We start from the raw sequence: 23522 nt of genomic DNA on the forward strand, positions 1-23522 counted from the left end.
AAAACGCCGTGTTCAGGTTTCCTCCTCTTTCATTTCCTCTCAGAGAAACAGATTTGGGATTTGGCTCTTCATGGCATAATGACCAGCCATGGTGTGAGAGAGAATGTGAGTAACTAGTGGAATGGGGAGAGCTCTCATAGGGTATAATAAACAAGTTTTAAGGAGGCCGTTTAATGAATATTGGCATGTTCACCCTTAAAAGAATTGTCGAGATTGATGTATAATTTGTGAAAGCTCTGTTTTGATGTTGCCTGTGCTTCAGAAGCACGTTCCTCCATATGTGAGACAGAGTAGCCATCTTTGGCCTTAATGTCCAGATCATGATGAGATCTGTGGGAATCCGTATGGTGTACTTGAGAGACTTGTTCAGAGCCAATGTAAGGACGTAGTTTTGGCATCTTGTGAATAACCTGATATGCAGACTTAAGCCAGAACTCTGGGGTTGGAGAATTTTCCAGCCTGGGAGAGTTGACTGAGAAAAGTCCTCCTCTGGCTCCTTACCAAGTTAGACAAGGGAGCAATCAGCTGCTGAGTTCTAGCCAACTGGAATGTATGTGAGGGTGTACTATAAATCGTCCCTTAGGATCCAGCTCCTAGTCTGAGAAGAGCCTTCCAAATAAGAATGAGACCCTTACACAGGATCCTTGTCACTCTGCAGCTGCTTGAGGAAGGAATAGAGTAGTGATTTGATGTTACTGTGGGAGCAGCTCACTTTATATAGTAACATACTGCCTGTTGGTTGTGGGGTAAGAGATTGCAGTGACCTTTCTGGTTTCCCCCTGTTGCCTTTCTCACCAGTTTCCTGCACTGTTTCTTATTTCTGACCATGCTCTTGGGGAGATGTATCTGCAATTCCATCATTCTGTAATCCCTCTCTACTCTTAAAGGTTCCAGAGATTCATCTGTCTACTCTGCTTTCACTGTCTTGGATGTGATGTTTGGGCTGAGATAGAGATTATGAAAAAGTTGTTTTCTTGGCTGCCGATCTTCTCCCAGTCGGCAGACTATTTGTTGGGCTTCAGAGGGAAACTCCAGGTTTTTTCCCCTCTTGGAAGCCATTCACATTACTCATAAATATTTAATATTGAAGTTACTGCTCAGTTTTATTTTTCCAAGTATTACTATATAGACGTTAGACCAGAAGGAACTTAAAATACTATGGAGACTCTTTCTGATGCTTCAGTCTCTATAGAATGTGTTCGCCACACATTTTTTGTTTTGGAGGGCTTCGGTGATTTTTCCGGTTGTTTGTCTTCCATCTGTCTGCTGATCCAGAACTTTATGATCTATGATGGAAATCACTAGGCATCTCCTACTTTTGTTCTTTCCATGTCTTTCATGCCTAGGACCATCAGAGAACTGTGTACCAGGGTGATGTACTGGTATATAGTAGTATTGCTTTGACTGACTTGTACTTTGATGTAAGGTCATCAGCCTATTTTAAGACAAATAATAATAAGGAGGTCTAGGGAATCATTGCTGTTTGCATCACATGGTGTCTTCTTTCTGGAAACTCCTAAGAGAAATTTCTGCTTTTAGTATCAAAGATAGTTGTGCTGTGTGGGTTTTGTTGTTGTTGTTGTTTTTAGATTTAAATTCATTCACATTTATGAATTTGCTCTTAAGAATAATTCGGTCTTGGGGCGGTTGGGTGGCCCAGTCGGTTAAGCATCCGACTTCGGCTCGGGTCATGATCTCACAGTTCGTGGGTTCAAGCCCGGTGTCGGGCTCTGTGCTGACAGCTAGCTCAGAGCCTGGAGCCTGCTTCAAATTCTGTGTCTCCCTCTCTCTCTGACCCTCCCCTGCTCGCTCGCGCTCTCTCTCTCTCTCTCTCAGAAATACATAAAAAACATTTTAAAAATTAAAAAAAAAAATAATTCGGTCTTAATTCCACAGGTTGGCACTAAACGTGTAACTTCCTTTAGTATATGTGAAGGACTTCCTGGCATGCATTTTGTGTCATGTCCTTACTATTAGGGACCTGATCTTTTTCTCTTTCACTCCTCTTCCTTGTTTTCAATTTATTTTACGCCGCAGTACAATGTATATACCTTTGTATGTTGCCTTACATAATGGGCTTTACAGTTTTATATGCACATTTTTCTCTTTTTCTTTTGCTTATTCAGTTGTAAAACCTCCTTCTCAGGTCAGCTAGTCATCTCTGAGGGGATCAAGGTTTTCACTGTCACCATTCAAGTCCTTTCTGTAAATATTTAGTGAGTACCTTTGTATGTTAATCATTTTTCTAGGCACTGCACATAGGTAAATGATATTGATCTTTCCTTCAAAGATACAGTCTAGTAGGAGAAATGGATGTGTAAATAAATACTTGCAATTAAATGTTACAAATGTGAAAATAGAAATGTGTACACTGTACAGGGGTAACACAAAAGAGAAAAACATTAACTCATGATGAACAAGGAAAGCTACCTAGCAGGGTGATCTGTCTTTAATTTTGAAGGACAAAATAAGTTCTTTAGGTAGATGTGAGTAGTCGGCTTTTCTGGCAGAAGGAACAACATAGATAAACATGCAGTATGGTTGGAAACTGCGAGTGGTCGCTTCTGGGATTCCTAGCCAAGAGTCTGTAATTAGAATGTCTTAGGCCACGGCACAGACGTCCACATTGATGCGGTTTAATCAGTCAGCTGGAGCTGAAGATTCATCACAAAGTAGATGCGTTGGGCTTTTGATCTGGCCCAAGCTTAGAAGTAGATCCTTCAGATAGTTCTTCTCTGCTTTATTTTATGCATTAGCAAAAGTTGAGTCATCCTAAAGTCATGCCTTCCATCATTCTGGGAAGCTTTGTGAGCCAGGGCTGGTTTGGCTTAGGAATAAGTTATGCTTTGTGTGGTAACCATTGGCAATGAAAGTTGTGTGCTTGCCCTGTACACTCACAGTAGGACTGCAGCTGCTGAAGCATGTGGGAAAGACGAGTTGGGATGATACTCTCTGTGGATTTGCATTTTTCTGGGGTGTTTCTTGGTAAAACTGCTGAAACTTTACTCTTGTCTAATGAGATTTTGAGCTGAATTTTGCCACAAATGTCTGAGGTACTAGGTCCTAATTTGTAAAACAAACTGTGTAAGTCAGTTGACATTCTCTCTGAGGAATTTTTTTTTGGCAGATTTTACTTTCAACTTCTGGACAGATCTGTAAAACAGTATGACTTTTAAAATACTTCAAAGTGACATGTATCAAAAGGTTGAATAAGGTACATAAGATGCATGCCCTTGGCATCCCCAGTAAGCTGTCCCTTGTGGCTGATAGAGACTAGGAGTTACATCTTCTGGAATACATTCCTAAATTGTTTTTTATTTCTGAGAACACGTATCTTAATCCCTTTCTTTGTTTCTACATCTGTAAAACTGAAATATATCTGCACCATCAGCTGATTGGGTCTTTAACACCATTGTAGCCTTCCGCACTTAGATGGAGCCCCAAACTTTTAGCATAGTCACCTTCATTTCTGCCACTTCAAAGATAGAATCTTGGTGTGGGGGTTAGGACTTTTGGGGCAAAGGGTATTGGCTATGGAATAAAGGCTTTTTGTGGAACAGCAGAAAAGGTTGCGGTAATTTAAAAAACCCTATCTCATTATAATAAACCTACAGAAAAGTGTACATATCTCAGAGCCGTACAGTTTGGGGCACCTGGGTGGTTTAGTTGGTTAAGCGTCAACTTCAGCTTAGGTTATGATCTCACGGTTTGTGAGTTCGGGCCCCTCATTGGGCTCTGTGCTGACAGCTCAGAGCCTGGGGCCTGCTTCAGATTCTGTGTCTCCCTCTCTCTTTCTGTACCTCTCCCACTTGTGCTGTCTCTCTCCCTCAAAAATAAACAAACATTAAAAAAAAAAAGCCAAAAGGAAGACATCAGAGAAGAAAAATAAAAAAGCCATACAGTTTGATGGATTGTCAAAAACTAAGCATACTTTTGTAACCAGTAAAACCAGTAATTGGTTTTTGACTCATGTCACTTTTGTTCCTTTCTTCCTTTTTTAACTCTAAACTCAGATTTTTCCCATATTTTAGCAATAATAGTACCAGAGATAGAGCATTGTAAATAAGTTAATAAGAAGTTAATGCTCCTGTTTTCCCTTTCTAATGCTTCCTGGTATGCCTAAGATTGTTTTCTTCTTGTGGAGAGAGCAAAGGAGAATTGGACTAAAGATAAGAGATTTTGAAGGTGTTTGCCCTGTCGTTTGAACTAGTTGTTTTGGGTCTTGGGAACAAGCATAAAAAAGACATGACTGACAAAAAACTAGATGGAAGCAAGCCTTGACTCCAGTCACAGTGAAACTGAGTCTCTCACCAAAAGTGCTATGGTTTTGGCCTTAATGTCGAACTATCTGGCTGGTGGGGGGTGGGGGGTGACATCACGGTCTGCCTGCTTCTGGAGACACTTGGATCCGCCTGGGTCATGGAGTCCTAGAAGTCCCGCGCTGCCACGTTCATAGCCTTGTCTTTGGCCTCCAGGTAAGTGCCAGGCTGTACCAGGTCACGTTGTCTGGATGTAACCCATTTTTATTCCAATGATTTTCTTCTCTTTTAGCTGCTAGCTGACAGTGAGGTAGAGGTGCCTCTGTTGATAAAGAACAGATACAGAAGTTTGCATCCAAACCTGAATAACCATTTTTAACTTGAAACACTTTTCCTACGAGTTGACGCACCAGAATCCTTCCCTTATTTGGTGCCCTGCTTAAATCTGAAGCTTACATGAGGTTGCCAGAGCTCCCTGTATGCTGATTATTTGCTTTTTGGTACCCACAGCAGAGTGGTTTGTGAAACCTTCGTTGTGACCACATCTTTCTTAAACTGAAGCTTTGTTCTCCTTTGGGTTCTTAGATTAGTTCTTGCTCCTCCCTTTCCTGAGAGATTCAGGGGTTTTCCTGTATTGTGGTAGGTGGGTAGGCAGGAGAGTATGTTTTCAGATATTTTTTCTGGATTATGCACTGTCCCTTGATGATGGTGTGTGAATGTACATATATTCTTTGACTCTTGAAGAGCTATTTCTCTGTTAACCATGCAGATTGTGGTTATATCTAGAGAAAATGTTAGGGTTTTTATTTTACTAGTTTTATTACTGCTGCTTTACTGTTATGGAAAGCAAGCTTTTATTTACTTTTTTCTTTTCTCTCTTCTGGCCGGTGTTATCCTGGGGTGCATTTATTAAGTGCTTCCACTAATTTGCAAGACAGGATCTGGACTGGAAGTATCTATTTCCCTTAATCTGTAAGATTTCTCAGTTGCTTTGAACTAATGGACTCAATGAATGATAGCTGGAACCATTGATGGGTTTTTGCTTAGGGTTGCTTTAGCTTTTGGCCTTTGTAAACATCCTTTGGTATCTGTCTTGTTTCTGCACAAAAGGTTGCCTTCCTTGGGGCACCTGGGTGGCTCAGATGGTTAAGCGTCCAACTTCGGCTCGGGTCATGATCTCCTGCTTCGTGGGTTCAAGCATTGGGCTTCGCACTGATGGTGTGGAGCCTGCTTGGGATTCTCTCCCCCACCCCTCTCTTTGCCCCTTCCCCACTCATGTGCTCTCCCAAAATAAATAAATAAGCTTAAAAAAAAAAAGAAAAAGAAAAAAGGTTGTCTTTTTTAAAGGTGGAAGATGGAAGAGCTCAGACTCTGGAGCCTGACTGCCTGGGTTAACTTTGGGCAAGTCACATGACTTCTCTGTGCTCTATGTTCTCATCTGTAATATAGAAATTATAGTATTACTGAACTCGCAGGATTGTTGTAAGGTTAAATATGTTAATAGACAATGTGCTTAGAGTAGTGCCACACATAGAGAAGGTGTTGTAGAAGTTTGGATTATTATTGTTAAGGTGCTTGGGTGTGTCACACTTGTTTTGTTCAGGTAGAAAAACTTAAGTTCTTACTGTTTGAGTAGCTTGGGTTACTTTTAACTCCTAAAGCACAGAGTCAGCTCTGTATATTCAACCTGTCCTCAGCTGGGGACTGTCCTTGAGCTTCTGAAAGGTACAATCCAAATAGATGTTAGGCCACACTCCCCCTGTCCCCGACCCCCACCGTGTGGGTTATAAGCAGGGTAGAATACTGGATAGATTCTTCCAATTCTTTCTTCCAGTTCTTTGTTCTCTTCGGCTGAGCCTTATTTAAGCTTCAGAGCATGTCTTTTGCTCCTATCATATGACAAGCCAGAAATTGTAAAAGTATGGGTATTATAATCTTTGGAGCCAACTCTTTCACATCCATCTATCTCTCCATCTACCTGTCCATCACTATTGGTAATTTCTGTGTCCTGGATTGTAGAAGTGAGTAATGAACAAAAGGATGTCATAGTCTAGAGCTGTACTGACCAGTATGGTAGTAGCCATACTGGCTATTGAGAGTAATTAAAATGAAACACAATTAAAAGTGTAGTTTCTCAGTCACACTAGCCACTTTTCAGTTACTATTACCCACATGTGGCTAGTGGCCACTGTATTGGTCTCTGAGGATAAGGAACATTTTTGTCATCATAGACAGAAAGTTCTATGGACAGAGCTAAAGACAGACATGTATGGGGGCGCCTGGGTGGCTTAGTCGGTTAAGTGTCCGACTTTTGCTTAGGTCATGATCTCGCGGTTCGTGGGTTCGAGCCCCGCGTCGGGCTCTGTGCTGACTGCCGGCTCAGAGCCTGGAGCCTGTTTCGGAGTCTGTGCCTCCCTCTCTCTCTGACCCTCCCCTGCTCATGCTGTCTCTCTCTCTCCTAGGAAGAAAAAAACAGACAGACATGTATGTATGTAAGATATACTCTGATACCCAGTATCACAGAGGCGAATGAAATACTCTCTGAGTCTCAGCCTGGAGGTAAAGGGTAGGGAGAGCAAGGAAAAGTAGGACTATGTTAGATACAGAAAGGAGTACACGGAAAGAGTTTAGATAGAGATTGGGAATGACAATGGAAAGAACATGGTGAATTTTGGGCACCGTGAATAATTCTCTGTTGCTGAAAGATAGGCCATATCAGCAAGGGTGGAGGCAGGAGGAACAGCCGAAGACCAGACTAGAAAGGCTATTTGTTCACCAAGTGTACTTATTGATTACCTTTCTTAAGCCCACTGTTGAAAACAAAGTACAGAGTCCTTTCTGTCACTGTGTGTGTGTGTGTGTGTGTGTGTGTGTGTGTGTGTGTGTGTGTAAAAATTGGTGATAAGTACTATAAAAATAGGATAAACTTGAGCAGTGGTTCCCACACTTTACTGCACAGTATAATCATCTGGGGAGCTTTTAAAAATCCCAGTGCTCAGGTCTCACCCCCAGATGCCACTCCCATGGCAATTCAGTCAGTGTCTGGGGTTGGAGGCCAGGCATCTATATTTTTCAAAGGGTTACATGCCACTCCATTGTGCTGTAAAGTTTAGGAACTCTTGGACTAGGGACACAGCTGCATAGTTGGCACATTCATGGGACAGGAGGCAACAGGAGTGGAGAGTGAGTACTATATAGGCCTTTAATAGGTCACTGTAAGGACTTTGGCTTTTTTGTGTGTGTTAAGATTTTATTTTTTTATTTAAAAAATTTTTTTTAATGTTTGTTTATTTTTGAGAGAGAGACAGAGCCTGAGTTGAGGAGAGATAAAGAGAGATGGAGACATAGAATCTGAAGCAGGCTCCAGGCTCCGAGCTGTCAGCACAGAGCCTGACGCGGGGCTCGAACCCATGAACTGCGAGATCATGACCAAAGCTGAAGTCAGATGTGGATGCTCAACTGACTGAGTCACCCAGGCGCCCCATTAAAAAAATTTTTTTAAGTTTATTTATTTTGAGAGAGAAGGACTGAGGAGGGGAGGGGAGGAGCAGAGCAGAGGAAAAAGAGAAAGGGAGAGAGAGAATCCCAAGCAGGCTTGGCACAGAGCTTGGATGTTTAACCAACTGAGCCCCCAAATTTTATTTTTAAGTAATCTCTACACCCACCAAATGTGAGGCTTGAACATATAACTCTGAAATCAAGAGTCGCATGTTCCACCAGCTAAGCCAGCCAGGCACCCTGAACTTTTGGCTTTTATTCTGATGTTAACTGTGGTCTCCTTTTGTCCAGTCTCTTGGGCTGGAATGTAGCGATGGAACTGCTATTATTCAGGATCAGATTCCTTAATTCCTGATTTTCTTTGACTATCTTTGTCTGGATTTTGTCACATTACCCTCCAAAAAGAGCTAGATTTAAATTCTCATAAATAGTGATGAACATGTTATTTCCCTACAGCATTAATATTAGTACTGCACTATTTTTCTTGAGAGGTTTTTGTATATAGTACCTGGATAATATATTTAATCACTATTAAATCTCTTGTGTTGTATATGTTCTTCACTCCGCAACCACTTAGTGAATATGTGCTAAATAAGGTACCAAATAATCATGCTAGGCCATTTAAAAATATTGAAAGGAAATAAGAATATCCAGATTATTTCTAAAAGTAAAATCGGTGTTTCATTTAGTTTGGGACTTTTTCTAAAGACTCCTACTTGGTTCTAGGCCACTGCTGGTCTCTGTATATAGAGTTCTTTGTTTTTTTTTTTTTATAGTTTATTTTTGAGACAGAGAGAGACAGAGCATGAGCAGGGGAGGGGCAGAGAGAGAGGGAGACACAATCAGAAACAGGCTCCAGGCTCTGAGCTAGCTGACAGCATAGAGCCTGATGTGGGGCTCGAACCCATGAACTGTGAGATCATGCCCTGAGCCGAAGTCAGACACTTAGCCAACTGAGCCATCCAGGCGCCCCAGATGGAGTTCTTTAGAACTAAAAGCCCTGGGACTTAGGGATGGGATCATGATCGTCTGAGTGTGGAATGACCACTTCCTTTATCTCCCCTTTCTTCTCCGTCTCCCTTGCCATTGAGGGGTGATTGCGGCAACTTCCTAAGTGGTCTCCTGGCCTCTGCACATGGTAACCTGCCCAGTTATCCCCTAGAAAACTAAAATTTCTAAACAGTAGCAAGAGTGTCCTTCTAAAAATGGAAGTTTGTTCATGTCGCTTCCCTGCTCAACACTTTTCAGTAGCTTGATTAAGATCAGCCTCTTTAATAAGGAGTACAGCTTGTACAGTTTGGCTTAGTCTGTATCTCCAGCCTCATTCTTGCAGAGTCACACACCTGGCCATGCCAGCCTACCACATACCACTCTTGGGACCACCACACCTGCTGTTCCATTACTTACGTCGCATAGACAAGATGCCCTACCTTCTCCAAAACTGTTTACTCAGCCATCAGGTTTCAACTCAGACATCTCTTCCTCCAAGGTCTCTAGTGCTCCTGCTGTGGAGGCAGAGAGCGCCTGTGTGTCCCTGATCGTGGTACTTTATAATTGTGTCACCCACAGAGCAGGGGTCATCTCTGCCTTTGTTCATAGTTTGGGCAGTGTTATGTACACAGAAGGTGGAAAGTAAGTTTTTGTTGAATGAATAGATGACTTTACCACCCTCGCACTCTGTTGACCTGTTAATTTCTAAGGTGGATATGAGCTTGTGTGTGTGCCTTTGGAGAACTGTTTTTCTGGTTGCCCACCTGATCACCGAGTGGGAGCCCCAGCCTTCCTTCTTCTCTCTCACTTTGTGCAGTACAGACACAAGGTGTCCCAGCTCACCTACTTTTCGGGTAGATAGACATGAGAGTTCCCAGGCGCTGAGAGAGATGAGTCAGAAAGAAGAGTCATTCAGAAAGTAGTCCAGTCAGAGCAACAGTGCTGCCCTTTGGCTGAACTTTCTCTCTGTATACCTTGGGATGTCAAGCTGGTGGCACTTTTGAGCTGGTTGTTACAGATTGTCAGACCACAGCACATGGATTCATAAACCTTAATCTGGCACTTTCCCTCGATTACAGATGTTTGGGGAAGTGTCCAGAGGCCCTCTGGCCTGAGTAAAAACTTTTTTGGCTTTGGGTGTGTTCTGTTTCCACTTGGTCACTTAGCCCCAGAGTGGCACCAACGGTGGAAACCTAGAGGGCCCCATTTATATTTCTTTGAAGCCTTTAGGGCATTTGATTTCAAAAGGTGAGAACAGAAATCTTTGGGCATTTGGTGTTTTTTTGGTGGTTTTTTTTTTTTTTTTTTTTGGTCCTATCATCAATAGGATGCTGCTTAACTCAAAAGCAAGAAAGGTTAGATTTAGTTACAATCATACATTCATGGGCTTTTAGAATTGGCAGGAACACTGTATGTTGGTGATTCCCCTGAGGTGTAGGAGGTAGGCAGGTAGCAGAATATCCTGGAAGGTGGAGATTCTCTTAAACCATGCTCCTCCTTACTACCCTTCTTCACCTCTCAGCCCATGAGAATCATTGCTGTTTCCAGTAGGTGTGTGTGGTAGCTCTCAAGTGTCGTGCAGGTAGAAAAATATTTGAGACCGCAGTGTTATAGATCTACCCCAGGGACCAGCAAACTTTTTCTGGAAAGGGCCAGATGGTAAATATTATAGGTTTTGGGGCCATACGCTCTCTGCCGAAGCTACTCACCTTGGCCTTTGTGGGGGGAGGGGGTCACCACAGACAAGATATAAACAAGCGAGTGTGGCTGTATTTCAACAGAACTTTATTTGTGGATGCTGAAATTTAAGTTTCATATAATTTTCATGTGTCATGAAATATTCTTTTGAATTTGTTTCAACCATGGAAGCAGCATAATAAAGCATTCTTAGCTCATGGTCCAAATAGAAATGGGCGACATGCTGTCTGTTGACCCTTGCGCTATAGTTTGCTGACCCCTGATCTAGCCCAGTGGTTCGTAAGTCTGGCTGTCTTTCAGAATTACCTGGAGACCTTTTAAAAATGCTGATTCGCAGTCACCTTCTCCCATCCCCGAGGATTCTGATCCTGTAGAACTGGGGAGTCTGTTTTTTACAAAACCTTTTCTTGTGATGCACACATACTCAGGGTTGTGGAATTACCATCACTGATCTCACTCAGCCTTCTCATTTTATAGTTGAAGAAACAGCCTTAGAAAGTTGATCTGACTTCTTAGTAGTTATATAGCAAATAAATGGCACAACCAGAATTAGAACCCAGGTCTTTAATTCTAAGATTAGTGGTCTCTGTCCATATCATTCTGTACTCATCCCTTTCCCCAGTAAACAAACGGGCAGTAAATGTAGAATAGTCACAAGCTCAGGGTTCCTTCTCGCGCCTCCCCCCCCCCCGCTTTTTTTAATGAAGGAACCTTTATTAAGGGCCCAGGGCTTTGGGGCTCAGGCAGGAGGCCTCCCTGTGGGCAAACGAAGAGCTGGTGGAGGGGCTTCACTTGACCTTGTTGGGGCACAGGTTGTTGATGTGGCTGCATATGTTGTGGCAGGTGACAGTGCAGAGGTGCAGGTGAGTCTGACTCTTGTGACAGATTGTCTTGTTGCAGTTGTGTTTCTGGGCCAGCTGGCAGAGTGAAGGCTCGGTGATGCCACCTCGCAGGCAAAGCACCAAGTGCAGGGCCGACTCTTTCTGGATATTGTAGCCGGAGAGAGTGCAGCCATCATACAGCTGTTTGCCCACGAAAGTCAGATCCTGCGGGTCATGCGGGATGACTTCTTTTGTTTTGGATTTTGGCTTTGACATTGTCACTGGGCTCGACCTCATGGGTGATTGTCTTGCCCGTCAGGGTCCTCACAAAGGTCTGCATGTCTGTGTCTGCTGCAAGGCCGCTGCCACCAAACCCCTCTGCCATCTCATTGTAGAGAAAGAGCAGGGTTCCTTCTTCTCCTTGTGCCTAGTGCCAGTCTCCCTCCTGAGAGCCGAGCGGGAACTCTAAGTACTGCTGTCCCTCTGTTTGTTGGCTGGGTTCTCTGGAGCTGACTGCTGATTTGACATTTAGCCTAATTTCCCTCAGGTCTGCTGGCTTTGAGGAGAGATAATGAAGTGATAGCAAGTTAATTGCTTTAATGTTGAGGCGGCACTAAGCTGCAGTGTGAGGAAGAGAGCCGTTGTTTCGAGGGGTGCATTTCTTGGAAGAGGTGGTTTTAAGAGGCACATTTCACACTTGAATTCACATGGCTCAGATCCAGCTGTCTAAGTAGGACATCTCTACATGGAACTTGTGCTTAATTAGAGCTAATTGAGCTGTCATTTTGCCCAGAACAGTTCAGGGGTGGAGAAACTAAAGGTGAGGAACAGTCACTGTCCCTGCTGTACCTCAGCTCTGGTGTGGCCCTTTGGTCCAAGTGAGAAATGGGAGCATGATTTTTATTTGCTCTGCCTTCCTATGAGGCATTTGAGTCACGTTACTTGGCTTGCCTGGACTTCTTTCTTTATATGTATCTTGGAAGAAGGAATACTGAAAGTCCTAAGTTAATAAGTTTTACCTTTACTAAATGATTACTGCATTACTGACTTACTGATAGGTTTCCACACTGTGTGCCAGGCCCCCTTCCTCACTTTCTTTATCATCTCCCTGGATCTGACTTCCTCCAAAGACTTTGCTGGCTGAGGAGTAGTAACAATAAGGGAAATAGAGTGCTTCCAGACACCTTCGTAGTCAGTGGGCCTTGTCTTAGGATTTGGAGCATAAATGGGGAATTGGCAAGTTGGTATGCTATTTGTTTATTTTTTGTTCTTGGACTGCAAGTTCCTTGGCAGTGGGGACCCTGTCTTGGTGTGTTCCTGATTGTGCCTGGCGTAGGGGGAGCCCAGGGATGTAAGGGGGTGCCTGGCGTAGGGGGAGCCCAGGGATGAAAGGGGGTGCCTGGCGTAGGGGGAGCCCAGGGATGAAAGGGGGTGCCTGGTGTAGGGAGAGCCCAGGGATGAAAGTGGGCAGCATCACTTCTGCGCTCACACTTTCCAGCACCCTGTGATCTTGGTGCTTTAGGGAGGTGGTAAATGGGCTTTGACTGAGTGTTCTGAAAGTCCTGGACATTTACTAACAGGTAATACTGAAAGTTGGGTTTCCACCGATATTGACTCCTATATACAAAAATAGAGCCCCCCCTTTTAAAACCTAACAAAGACGGGGCGCCTGGGTGGCTTAGTCGGTTAAGCGTCCAACTTTTGCTTAGGTCATGATCTCGCGGTTCGTGGGTTCGAGCCCTGCGTCGGGCTCTGTGCTGACTGCCAGCTCAGAGCCTGGAGCCTGTTTCAGAGTCTGTGACTCCCTCTCTCTCTGACCCTCCCTTGCTCACGCTGTCTCTCTCTCTCTCTCTCTCTCTCCCCTAGAAATAAATAAAAACATTAAAAATAAATAAATAAAACCTAACAAAGTTGTTGTTGTTTTAATACTTGGCATATCTGTAGAGGTGCTCCAGATGTTTAAATTAAGAGAATGATAATTTATGCTCCCCACAACCCTGTAAAAATGCACGTTGAAATTTCTTTTAATACTGGGTACTCTTACTGTCCTTAAAATGATTCACTTTTCAGAAATTCAGTTTTTCACACAGCTATTCAGAAGGAGGAGCAACTATTTAGGAATTGAAATTGGGCATATTTCAGACTTCTCTCCTGTGTTTTATTGCTGATTCTGAGCACCTTTCTCCCTCCTTGTGCCATAGTTCACAAAGCACTTTAGGCAGTCCTAAGTGACAGAACTTGTATAAAAGTATACAAGTACAGGGCTTGTATAAAACATTCATACCTCAAAATGTTTTAATTTGTATTATTTCATTTTATCCTTTCAGCTCTCAGTTAGGTGGTGTCAGTGGTGGAAATTCCATTTTATAGTTGAGGAAGAACCCAAACCATTTTACTGTTAATTCCATAGTTAATGTCTGGACAGACTTTGTTTTGAGGGTCCAGAGACCTACCCATCCAGCTGCCACCATTAATGCCTCTTTGGTCATTGCCTTTAGATGGTTTATAAAAGGCTCAGGAGTCCATGGTGAATTGGTTTTGGAGTTGAACTAAAGAGCAAAGAGCCCTTTAATAATTCTAACGTCCTTTTAGGGCTATACCCAAGAAGCATTTTAATTTTTGGTGAACAGTATGTAAATATGTGAGGAAGACCTGGAGGCAGATAGTCTCACCATTCAGAGTAACATTCCTTTCTGTACCTGAGTGAGATCATCTGAATGTATTGCTAAGAATCAGAAAGTTGCCAAAATGAAAGCCAGTACAGGGTGCTTGTGTTGGAGAAGGAGGAAGTTCAGCCTAAGACTTTCCTACCTACCCTGGACTTGATATCAGTTAAGTTTTCCAAAAAATTTGCTGGAGTACTAGTTGACTTCATATTGTTACATGCAGTGTTGGGTAGGCCCGTTTGATCAACATGTAATGAATCTATTTCCTCAATATAACAAGCCCTACCTCTCTCTAGAATGCATCTTCATTTTTAGCTTTTTAATGACTTGAATTATTGTTGGTGACTATAGAGAGAAACTATGTTTAGGGTGACGGATACTTCTAGACTAAAAATAAAGCAGTGGTTCTCATTAACCAAACTCAGGGAGAATGTGTGTGCAGTTTGAAAAAGTTCCCTGATTCCCTTCACTCTCACTTGAAAAACCGTGCATTGAAATCCACTTTCTATTAGATACAGTTGAAATATGATCATGGCAGGTGTAATTGTGTAGTTAAGTGGGCTTCATCTACTATCCTAAGTGAAGGGTCTTTGGGAAGTGTACATAGAACCACAATATTAAAAAAGCCTCTTGGTACTCTCATTTTAATCCAGGAGGTATTATGGGTCATACAGTATGACTTTTCCACCTAACCAGAAACCTTAAAAGTAAAACTGAAGTGCTTTTACTTACTCTTATTCCCTTATCATCCCTTCCTTTATGAATAAACTCTTCCATTCTGAATCAGAAGACCTGGGTTCAGGTTCTCAACTGTGCCATTTGCTGGCTTAAATTGCTTAAATTTCTGAGCTGCCTTGGGGCTTGGGGGATGGTAATTGGCTTGAATGAGAGGAGTTAACCTCATTCTGTGTCTACCAAAGTATGCTGGTATGTATAAATATAATCAGTTATAAAGGATTCTTCCTCGTTATGGGTGAGTTAACTAGATTATAATTGATAGCTGTGGGAAAAGGGATAATTGAATTAGAATAGAGAGAGAGAATTTATATATTGCCTTTTTATTTTGAAATAATTTTATATCTGTAGAAAAGTTGTAAGAATAATCCAAAGAACTGTGTATATCCTTCACCCAGATTCTTCAGTTGTTCACATTTTACCACTTGCTTTATCATTCACTGGGAGAGAATGTTCAGCTAAAAGCCTAGGTTACAACATGTCAAGCATGCTTTTACTTGCCTTATCTCATGTACCACTCTGTTAACATATGGGTACTGTTACCTCTGTTGTGTAGAAAGATATACTTAGGGAGTTAGATCAGTTGCCTGGGATTCTGTGGCAGGTAAAATGGCAGAGATTTGTTGTAGATCTAGAGATCTGCATTCTAGCCCACGTTTTGCCAATAGCAGTGGTATAACCACTGGCAATTTATTTTATAGCAGTTCCTTTGTTTTCTAGCAGTTTCCCTTTATTTCATGGAACCCAGTGTCCTGGCCCTGACTCACCTCACTATGTAGGTTACTATCCATGAAGTATCTTGAGCTTTTTAGCTATATCAATCAGTGTTTGATCTAGTATTGCTGATTAAATATAATTTGTTTAAGCAAAACTAAAGACAAAAACTTGTTTTTTTAGCAGTATTTGTTTTGTTTTATTTTATTTTATTTATTTTCAGGAATAGAATTTACTGATTCATCACTTACATATAACATCCAGTGCTCATCCCAATAAGTGCCCCTCTTAATGCCCATCACCCATTTAGCCCATCCTCCCACCCACCTCCTCTCCAGCAGCCCTCAGTTTTGTATTCCTTATTTGAGTCTCTTATGGTTTGCCTCCCTCTCGGTTTTCATCTTATTTTTGCTTCCCTTCCCCTTTGTTCATCTATTTTGTTTCTTAAATTCCACATATGAGTGAAATCATATGATATCTGTAAAGACAAAACATTGTATGCTGAGTTTGCTGTTGAAATCATTGGTGAGGTATGAGTACCCTCCTTTTCCCACATCTAGCTTCCATATGAGGTAGATGGAACTGCCATGATTCGATTGGTGCTCTGTTTTGCAAGAGGATAAACCAGACAAATTCTTCCTGTTGGGCAAAGTATCTAAGGGTACTGGACTATTCCTTGCCCTGAGCATCCCCTTGAGATCAGATTCCTGACCCCTCTTTCTGACTGGCTACAGCACCCTGAGCATTTTGGTTCTAGGAGACCAGGGAAGGTGACAACAGGGTTCGGTCTTCAGATTATCTCCACTTTCTTTGAGTTGAATTCCTCCTCCCACCTTCGTTTGATTAGAGAAAACTTTCTCCTCAGTTTTTTTAAAATTTATTCTATTATTTTTTTTAATGTTTTGTTTATTTCTGAGAGAGAGACAGCATGAGCAGGGAAGGGTCAGAGAGAGAGAGGGAGACACAGAATCTGAAGCAGGCTTCAGGCTCTGAGCTAGCTGTCAGCACAGAGCCCGGCGCGGGGCTCAAACCCACGAACTGTGAGATCATGACCTGAGCGGAAGTCGGATGCTTGACCGACTGCGCCACCCCGGCACACCTTCTCAGTTTTGATAGAAGTAGATTTTCTGGAACCTTGAACTGAAGATTGTAATTTGGTAGCTTATCAGCCAGATGGGGCCAGCAAATGTGTGTTTTGGCTTGCCTGATGTCTAAATTTTTTTCATTGGTAGCCAACATTTAAACACCAGAGAGTTTCATATAAAAACGTAGCTTTCAGCTTTTCTTTAAAGGTGGGGAGCGAAGGGTAGGAAAGAAATATTTTTTTTTTTTACAAATAGTTTATTGTCAAATTAGTTTCCACATCACACTCAGTGCTCATCCCCATAAGTGTCCTCCTCTATGCCCATCCCTCCCTCCCCCCCACATCCATCAGTCCTCAGTTTTTGTCAGCATTCAAGAGTCTCTCATGGTTTGCCTCTCTCCCTTTCCCCTACCATTTCCGCCCTTCTTCTCCCCCTTGTTCCTCCGTCAAGTTCCTCCTAATCCTCCTATACATGCAAACATATGATATTTGTCCTTCTCTGCCTGACTTATTTCGCTCAGCATAACACCCTCAAGGTCCATCCATGTTGCTACACATGGCCAGATTTCATTCTTTCTCATTGCCATGTAGTATTCCATGGTATAGATAAACCACATCTTCTTGATCCATTCATCTGTTGATGGACACTTAGGCTAGGAAAGAAATATTAATAATGCTGGGCCTACACAAAGAGTAGACCTGGGGTGGAACAGCCATAGAGCACTACTGTTCCCACCAGCCTGTTTTGTACCTGGCCCCTGTAGACACTTGAATTTTCAGTTCCAGACCTAGAACTTGAATTTTTGTTTTAAAAGCTGGGGAAGTACAATTTGATGAGCTAGTTAGTTACCTTATTCTTGGTTACAAAGAATCCTGCTTTCTTGCATAGGTAGAAAAATAGCTTATAAATAAGATTAGGGACTTAACAAAATCAGAGTATTTTCCCTGTCTTTGTCACTGTTTCATTTCTATCATTGTGGGAGCCAGATTGGCTCCTAGATCTCAGAAAGCTGCAGTCATCACTTCATTCCCTGCACGCAGGCACCACTGCCAGCAGAGGGTGCTGTCCGCTCACCGAGCCTGTGGTCCTGTTGGCTCCGCTGATCAGCAGCTGTTGGGCATGTGCCCTGGGTCTGTGTGAGACATTGGGCATGTTCATTTGGTTCCCATCCCTAGTGCCCACCCCTTAGACCCTGGCCAGGTTATTGTGTCACTAGGGACTCTGTTCAGTAACAGGAAACTGGGGAAAGTTTAATTGTTTTCTCCTCTCTCTTTTTCCCATGCAGCTGAACAAAAGGTTCATCCTCAGTTTTCTCCATGCCCATGGGAAGCTGTTTACCCGGATTGGGTAAGTGTGCAGGATGTTTATTTTATTTTCCTACATTACAAGTCATTTTGGAATTTAATATTGTTAGCAACTAGACTGTGTTTGTAACTGAGGGCACAGGGTGTGAATTCTTAGAGGGCTCCACCTTCTCTTCTCTTCCCTTCACTCACTCTGCTCATGAAGTTTGGGAAATATTGTTCTGCATCCATCTGTCTCTTCTTTCGCTACCTTTACTAAAGCCCCCTTTATGCACCCATCCCCCACTACTAGTCCCTCTGGTTTCTCTTTCCTCTGCTTTTCAGCCCAGCCCCTAGTGAGCTCCTGAAGGAAGTCATACTCAATCCCAGGGGTCTTCCTTGGGGAGACTACCTCGACTAATTTTCCCTTTAAGGGGAGAGGGAGAGTAGCATTTGCTTTCCTCTAACATTTTCTCTTCCTGCTGAACCATAAGCCCTTTCTTGTCTGGTCAGGCTCCTGCCCCATATTGCTGATCTCTGTAAATGCTAAGATTTTTCTATGGCATCCCCATCCACCATGGTTTTACATATAAATCTCAGGGAAAGTGGTGTGTGCAAAACCCCGGTTACTTCCTGCTTAAGGTCCTGGGAAGAGATTAGGTTTTGAGTATTCCTTTGGTGGATCAGAGTTTTTCCACTGTATAAAACCAGTGATCCTAAAGCCCGGTGGATGCCTGCATACCAGAATAGAGGTGTGCAGAGTGCCTCTGTAGTCGAGGAGAGGAGTAAGTGGCAGTGTTCTCTGCTCAGTCTTTTGTTGCATTTTAGTATTTTCTGAGTTGGAGGTTTTATTATGAGCTACCCTTTGAGGTGATATTTTTTGGATTATGGATCCCCAGTTGTTGTCACTATTTCCCTCTTACTTTCTGCCATAGCCTTCTAAGTTTATCTATAATGCTCTAGAAGGTTTCCCTAGTGGGAGAAGCTGAAAGGGTTTTTAAGAAACCCTATTCCATGGATGGTGAACTAGAGAGTGTGCTTATCACATACTCATTTGTCATCAGCCTGGGCAAGAGTGACAGTGATGGCCAGCACAAAGGGTAGTCTTGATTTTGAAATCACTTGGGAAACCTAGAACGGTGCCAATAGATGCATCTCTAGTAGGAGAACTAAGTGTAAAATAATTCACTCGTGAAAAGGAAATCAGGTGAATCAGTAGCACCTTCCCCCCTCCACCTTGTAAGCTCTGCTCTGGCAATTTTTGCTCAACACTGTTGTATCCCTAGTGCCTGGCATACAGTACCTACAGCACATATTTACTGAATGAATGAGTAAATCTTTACAAGAAATGGATAGATTGTGAAAGACTAGAGAGAATCCTAGTATTCTAGTAGGTAATAGTAGACCCAGTCCAATCACCAGCAAGTCATGTAAGCTGCAGTCACAAGGTAGGCAGGATGATACCGATATGGTTTCATAAAATTAACCCATCATAGCAGGAAATACTATTATGCTGCACTTAAAATAGGAACTATGGTTCCTTATCTCTTTATTATCTTTTTTAGTTCTCATTTTAAAAATCTTTCTTTCCCTTACTACCTTTCCACTCCGTATTTCTCTCCTTTTTTCATTTTCGTGTGTTTGTTCTCTAAATGTTCATGTACCGTGTTGTTCCAAGTCAGTATTTTTCAACCTTCATGCCATTGATATTTTGGGCCTTAGAATTGTCCCTTTCTCTTCTCACTGCTCATGACACTTACAAATGTTGCCAGACAATGCCACATATTCCCCTGGGAGGAAAAATTGCTCCTGGTTGGGAACCACCAGGTTCTATTAGAGATTTTGGCTAAAGAAGTTGTAAGTCTTGGTTCAGAATGTAGAAATATTTAGGATATATTTTTGTCAGGTTTAAGTATTAGGTAGAATTTTACATTTGTTGTCTTTATTTTTACTTTTTATTTTTTTAATGTTTTTTTAAAATTTATTTTTGAGAGAGAGATAGAGACAGCATGAGCAGGGGAGGGTCAGAGAGAGAGGGAGACACAGAGTCCGAAGACAGGCTCCAGGCTCTGAGCCGGCTGTCAGCACAGAGCCCGACGCGGGGCTCGAACCCACGAACCGTGAGATCATGACCTGAGCCGAAGTTGGACGCTTAACCGACTGAGCCACCCAGGCGCCCCATGTTGCCTTTAAAAGTTCTCATAGGGGGGCGCCTGGGTGGCTCAGTTGGTTAAACGTCCGACTTCAGCTCAGGTCATGCCCTTACAGTTCGTGGGTTCGAGCCCCGTGTCGGGCTCTGTGCTGACTGCCGGCTCAGAGCCTGGAGCCTGTTTCAGATTCCGTGTCTCCCTCTCTCTCTGACCCTCCCCTGCTCACGCTCTCTCTCTTTCTCTCTCTCTCTCTCTCAGAAATAAATAAAAACTTAAAAAAAAAGTTCTCATAGATATGTCTCATAGACATTCTCATAGAATGTCAGGGAAGGAACCACAATAATGATTAAAAAGCTAGAAAATTATTTCTGAGAGGAAAAATTAATCTTAAGAAAATTAAGGTAAGGGATGCCTGGTTGGGTCAGTCAGTGGAACATGTGACTCTTGATCTCAAGGTTGTGGGTTTGAGCCCCATGGTACGAGTAGAGATTGCTTAAAAATAAAATCTTTAAAAAATTAAGGTAAAAAACAAAAGGTCTGTTTAGAGACAGCTGTGGGGTACCCTAACTATATTTAAATATTAAAGAGTCATAACCAGATAGTTTTGATTCCTGTGGGATGACAGCAGGATAAAATAGGCTTATGTCACAGCTGAAGAGACTTGGGTTAGGTGTAAGAAAATTTCACAGAGGGAAGATGTTTGGGAATTTTCTTCTCTGGAAGCCTTTAAAAAAGAATAGATTATCTCATTTGTCAGAGGTGGTTTGCTGTGGTCCAGATTATTTTTCAGGACCTCTTCCATTCCTGTATATAACATATTCTGTTGGCAAAAAGATAAGGCCAGTCTAGTTTTACCTTCATAAAAAATGAGTTACAGTCATGTTCACATGAGGAAAATAATATGTAAATTCTAGGCATTCCAGCCCCCTTGATGAGTACTCTTGTGCAGACCTGGAGGTAAAAGAATTGGGCCCTATATTTATTCTGGAAGGCAGAGACAGCAGTAACTTCTTTTGGGGGTGGGGGAAGTATAGTAGTCTGTAAGACTAGAAAAGCAGGGAGCCCAAACCACACACAACAACATGGACTGTTGCCTAATTACCAAGAAGATGTGAAATGTGGGAGGCATTGAAAACGAATTAAGAGTGAGGAGATTGTAATGCGGAGCAGCTGAAGACACATCCACACATCCACTGTCCCGCCTGCCTTTTGAGAAAAGCCCCTGGTTACTGTGCTCTTCGAGCCTGTGTCTTCTCTGTGCCAGGTGTCCCAAATTGCATCCATATCTGCTTGAGTGCCTACTGTGTGCATCACGAGTCTCCTTACGCAGTGTTCAGGGAAAAAGAGGTTCAGAGCATTAGATGGCTTGAGGTGCCAAAAGGAGTTTGTTTTTTAACCACTGACTAATTACAAGACCTCGAGAAGGAACAAGTCAAAGCCTCTTTGGGCTTCAGTTTCCTTATCAGTAGTTTAAACAGATGATGTCCAAGGTCCACTCCAGTCCTTCTGTTCTACAGCACTATGATGTTTTTCCCTCTCGTTTCTACCCTGTCACGTGGCTTAGTTGTGTTTGTTTTTGTTTTGCTACTGGATTGCTCCTTATCTTGTTTAGTTTTTAAAAATTAAGAAGTTGAGAAAAGTTAGGAAGCCTGATTCTTTTCTGCAGAGAATGTCATCTAGCCCTGCCGTGTTCCTCAGCATCAGAGAGGTTGGGTCCCGCCCCGTTAGTTACTGTCTGAGCCACTCCCAATTTAGGTCCCAGTGTTGTCTGAAAGGCCACTTTCTTGAAACTGCCATCACACGAGACAAGATATCTCTAGAGATCGTTTTGGAAAGCAGTCTAAGTCTGCAAAACGCTTATCCTAAAATTGATTGTTTCTTCTGCAGTTTTTAAGGATAGGGACTGAATCCTCTCAGGCTCAAGAAAAGGATTGAGTCAGGGACCCCATATGCCTCCCGACAGACCCTTGCTTTCCTGGTTGGAGGCAGATCAGACCTGTGCCTGGATTCCACTGAGAGAGGCTGGGAAGCCGGCGGCCTGGGGACTTTTGACTTGTGACAGATAGAATGGTTTTGCCTCCCATTATTGCCTTGGTTAAAGTTACCAGTTCAGTTTTTACTTGGCCTGCCTAGTCACGCTGTTTGCACGGCTTCAAGGTCTCTTGGAATTCAAAGACTGATATATTTATTTTGGTCTTTGAGTTGTGAAAAATGCAATGTTTATGTCTTGATTTATTTTTAAAATTATAAATGTTTTATATACAAAAGCCAGACGTATTCATTGTAGGGAAAATCTATTTACTGCCTATATTGCTCAGTGTAAACTACTAAGAAAGCCCAGCAAGAGAAGAAATAAAAAATTGCCCATAGTCTCACTATCTAGAGATACTCTTCCATCCTTAACACTTGGCGTATATTTTTATCTTTTTTCCTATACATATCCTCACACACATTTATTATTTTTTTATAAAAATGCATAACAGAGGATATTAAATTACTTTAAAAGTCAATTTTTTGCTGTTGTAAATCACCATCTTAGGCTTTCTGTCCTCTTTCTCTGCTGCTACTGTTGCTGCTGCTTTTATAATTTTATAAAACTTTAGACATAAATTGTATGTTGTATTTATCTCCACTTTAGTATAATTTTTGTTCTGTGATATGAGGTGGAGCAAAGAGAAACATAAAACTACTTACAGGTAGTTTGAGGCCAAAATCAGCAATTTAATGACAAAATTGGGAATTAGAAACCCTGTGATTGAGCCCTGAGGAAAGATCTTTTATCTGTGCGTCCCTCAGTTGCTGCCTAAGCTGATGTAGTCCGAGTGGGTTCATCTTCCCTCATAGCTGAGAGTTGAAGTATTTCTAATTTGTATCCTTATGTATTTGATTTTTTTTCTTTTGTTTTGATCATGTTGAACTAGTTGAAAGGCAAAGAGAGGATTTTTTTTTTTAATTAAAAAAAAAAACACACAAAAAGATGTAGACATTTGACCTGGTGCTCATTTGAGACTCCAGTCTGACCTAGGGAGTTAATGGATCTGTTTCAATTCCCATCCCAGGGAAGAGGCTTCCTCAGACACAGCTTCGAAGCAGGACTGTCCCACGTGACACTTCTGTCATGTCGTTCCGTGCTGGCTCTCTATTGCCTTTCAACACGGAGACACATGGCTCTGAAACTTGCCCGTTGTGGCTGCTTTTCAAGCAGAGTGAACACTGCTATTCTCGTAATGAGAAGTGCTAGCCCCCTCCCCACCTCCAACCAGAAAGAGTGCTGCACAGTGTCAAGATTTAAAATGAAACCTTTGTTACAGCCCATGGGGAAAAATGGATCCATTCCAGCCCCAAACATATCACTCTCTGCCATTCCAAACCTACCAAGAGTTTTAATGGTTCTCAAACTTCTGGAAGGAAAAACAAGGTTCTTTCCCCCCCACCCGTTTTTTGGGGGGAGGGCACTTGAAATGGCACGTTGGGGAAAAAAGCAAATACATGGCATGTTTTGTGCCAATGAAAATGAGGACAGCTCAGCAGAGGAGGGAACTGGAGTATAAACTGTAATTGACCCATAGCTGTGGCATGACTCCTGGGTACCAGGGGGTCAGTAATAGGAGTTGCCATCCAAG

The 23522-nt window shown here is 42.4% G+C and overlaps 1 protein-coding gene across 1 annotated transcript in view; it reads left to right on the plus strand.

Annotated features, from left to right (window-relative positions):
- The window catches only part of SMG6 (SMG6 nonsense mediated mRNA decay factor), a 223765-nt gene that overhangs the window by 30262 nt on the left and 169981 nt on the right, over positions 1 to 23522 (plus strand). The window contains exon 8 of the mRNA XM_077749661.1: positions 17752 to 17813. Coding sequence (XP_077605787.1) covers positions 17752 to 17813 — 62 coding nt within the window. The remainder of the gene's footprint in view (positions 1 to 17751; positions 17814 to 23522) is intronic.

Source organism: Crocuta crocuta, unplaced genomic scaffold (genome assembly GCF_008692635.1).
Source record: "Crocuta crocuta isolate KB4526 unplaced genomic scaffold, BGI_CrCroc_1.0 scaffold149, whole genome shotgun sequence".
Taxonomy (NCBI): domain Eukaryota; kingdom Metazoa; phylum Chordata; class Mammalia; order Carnivora; family Hyaenidae; genus Crocuta; species Crocuta crocuta.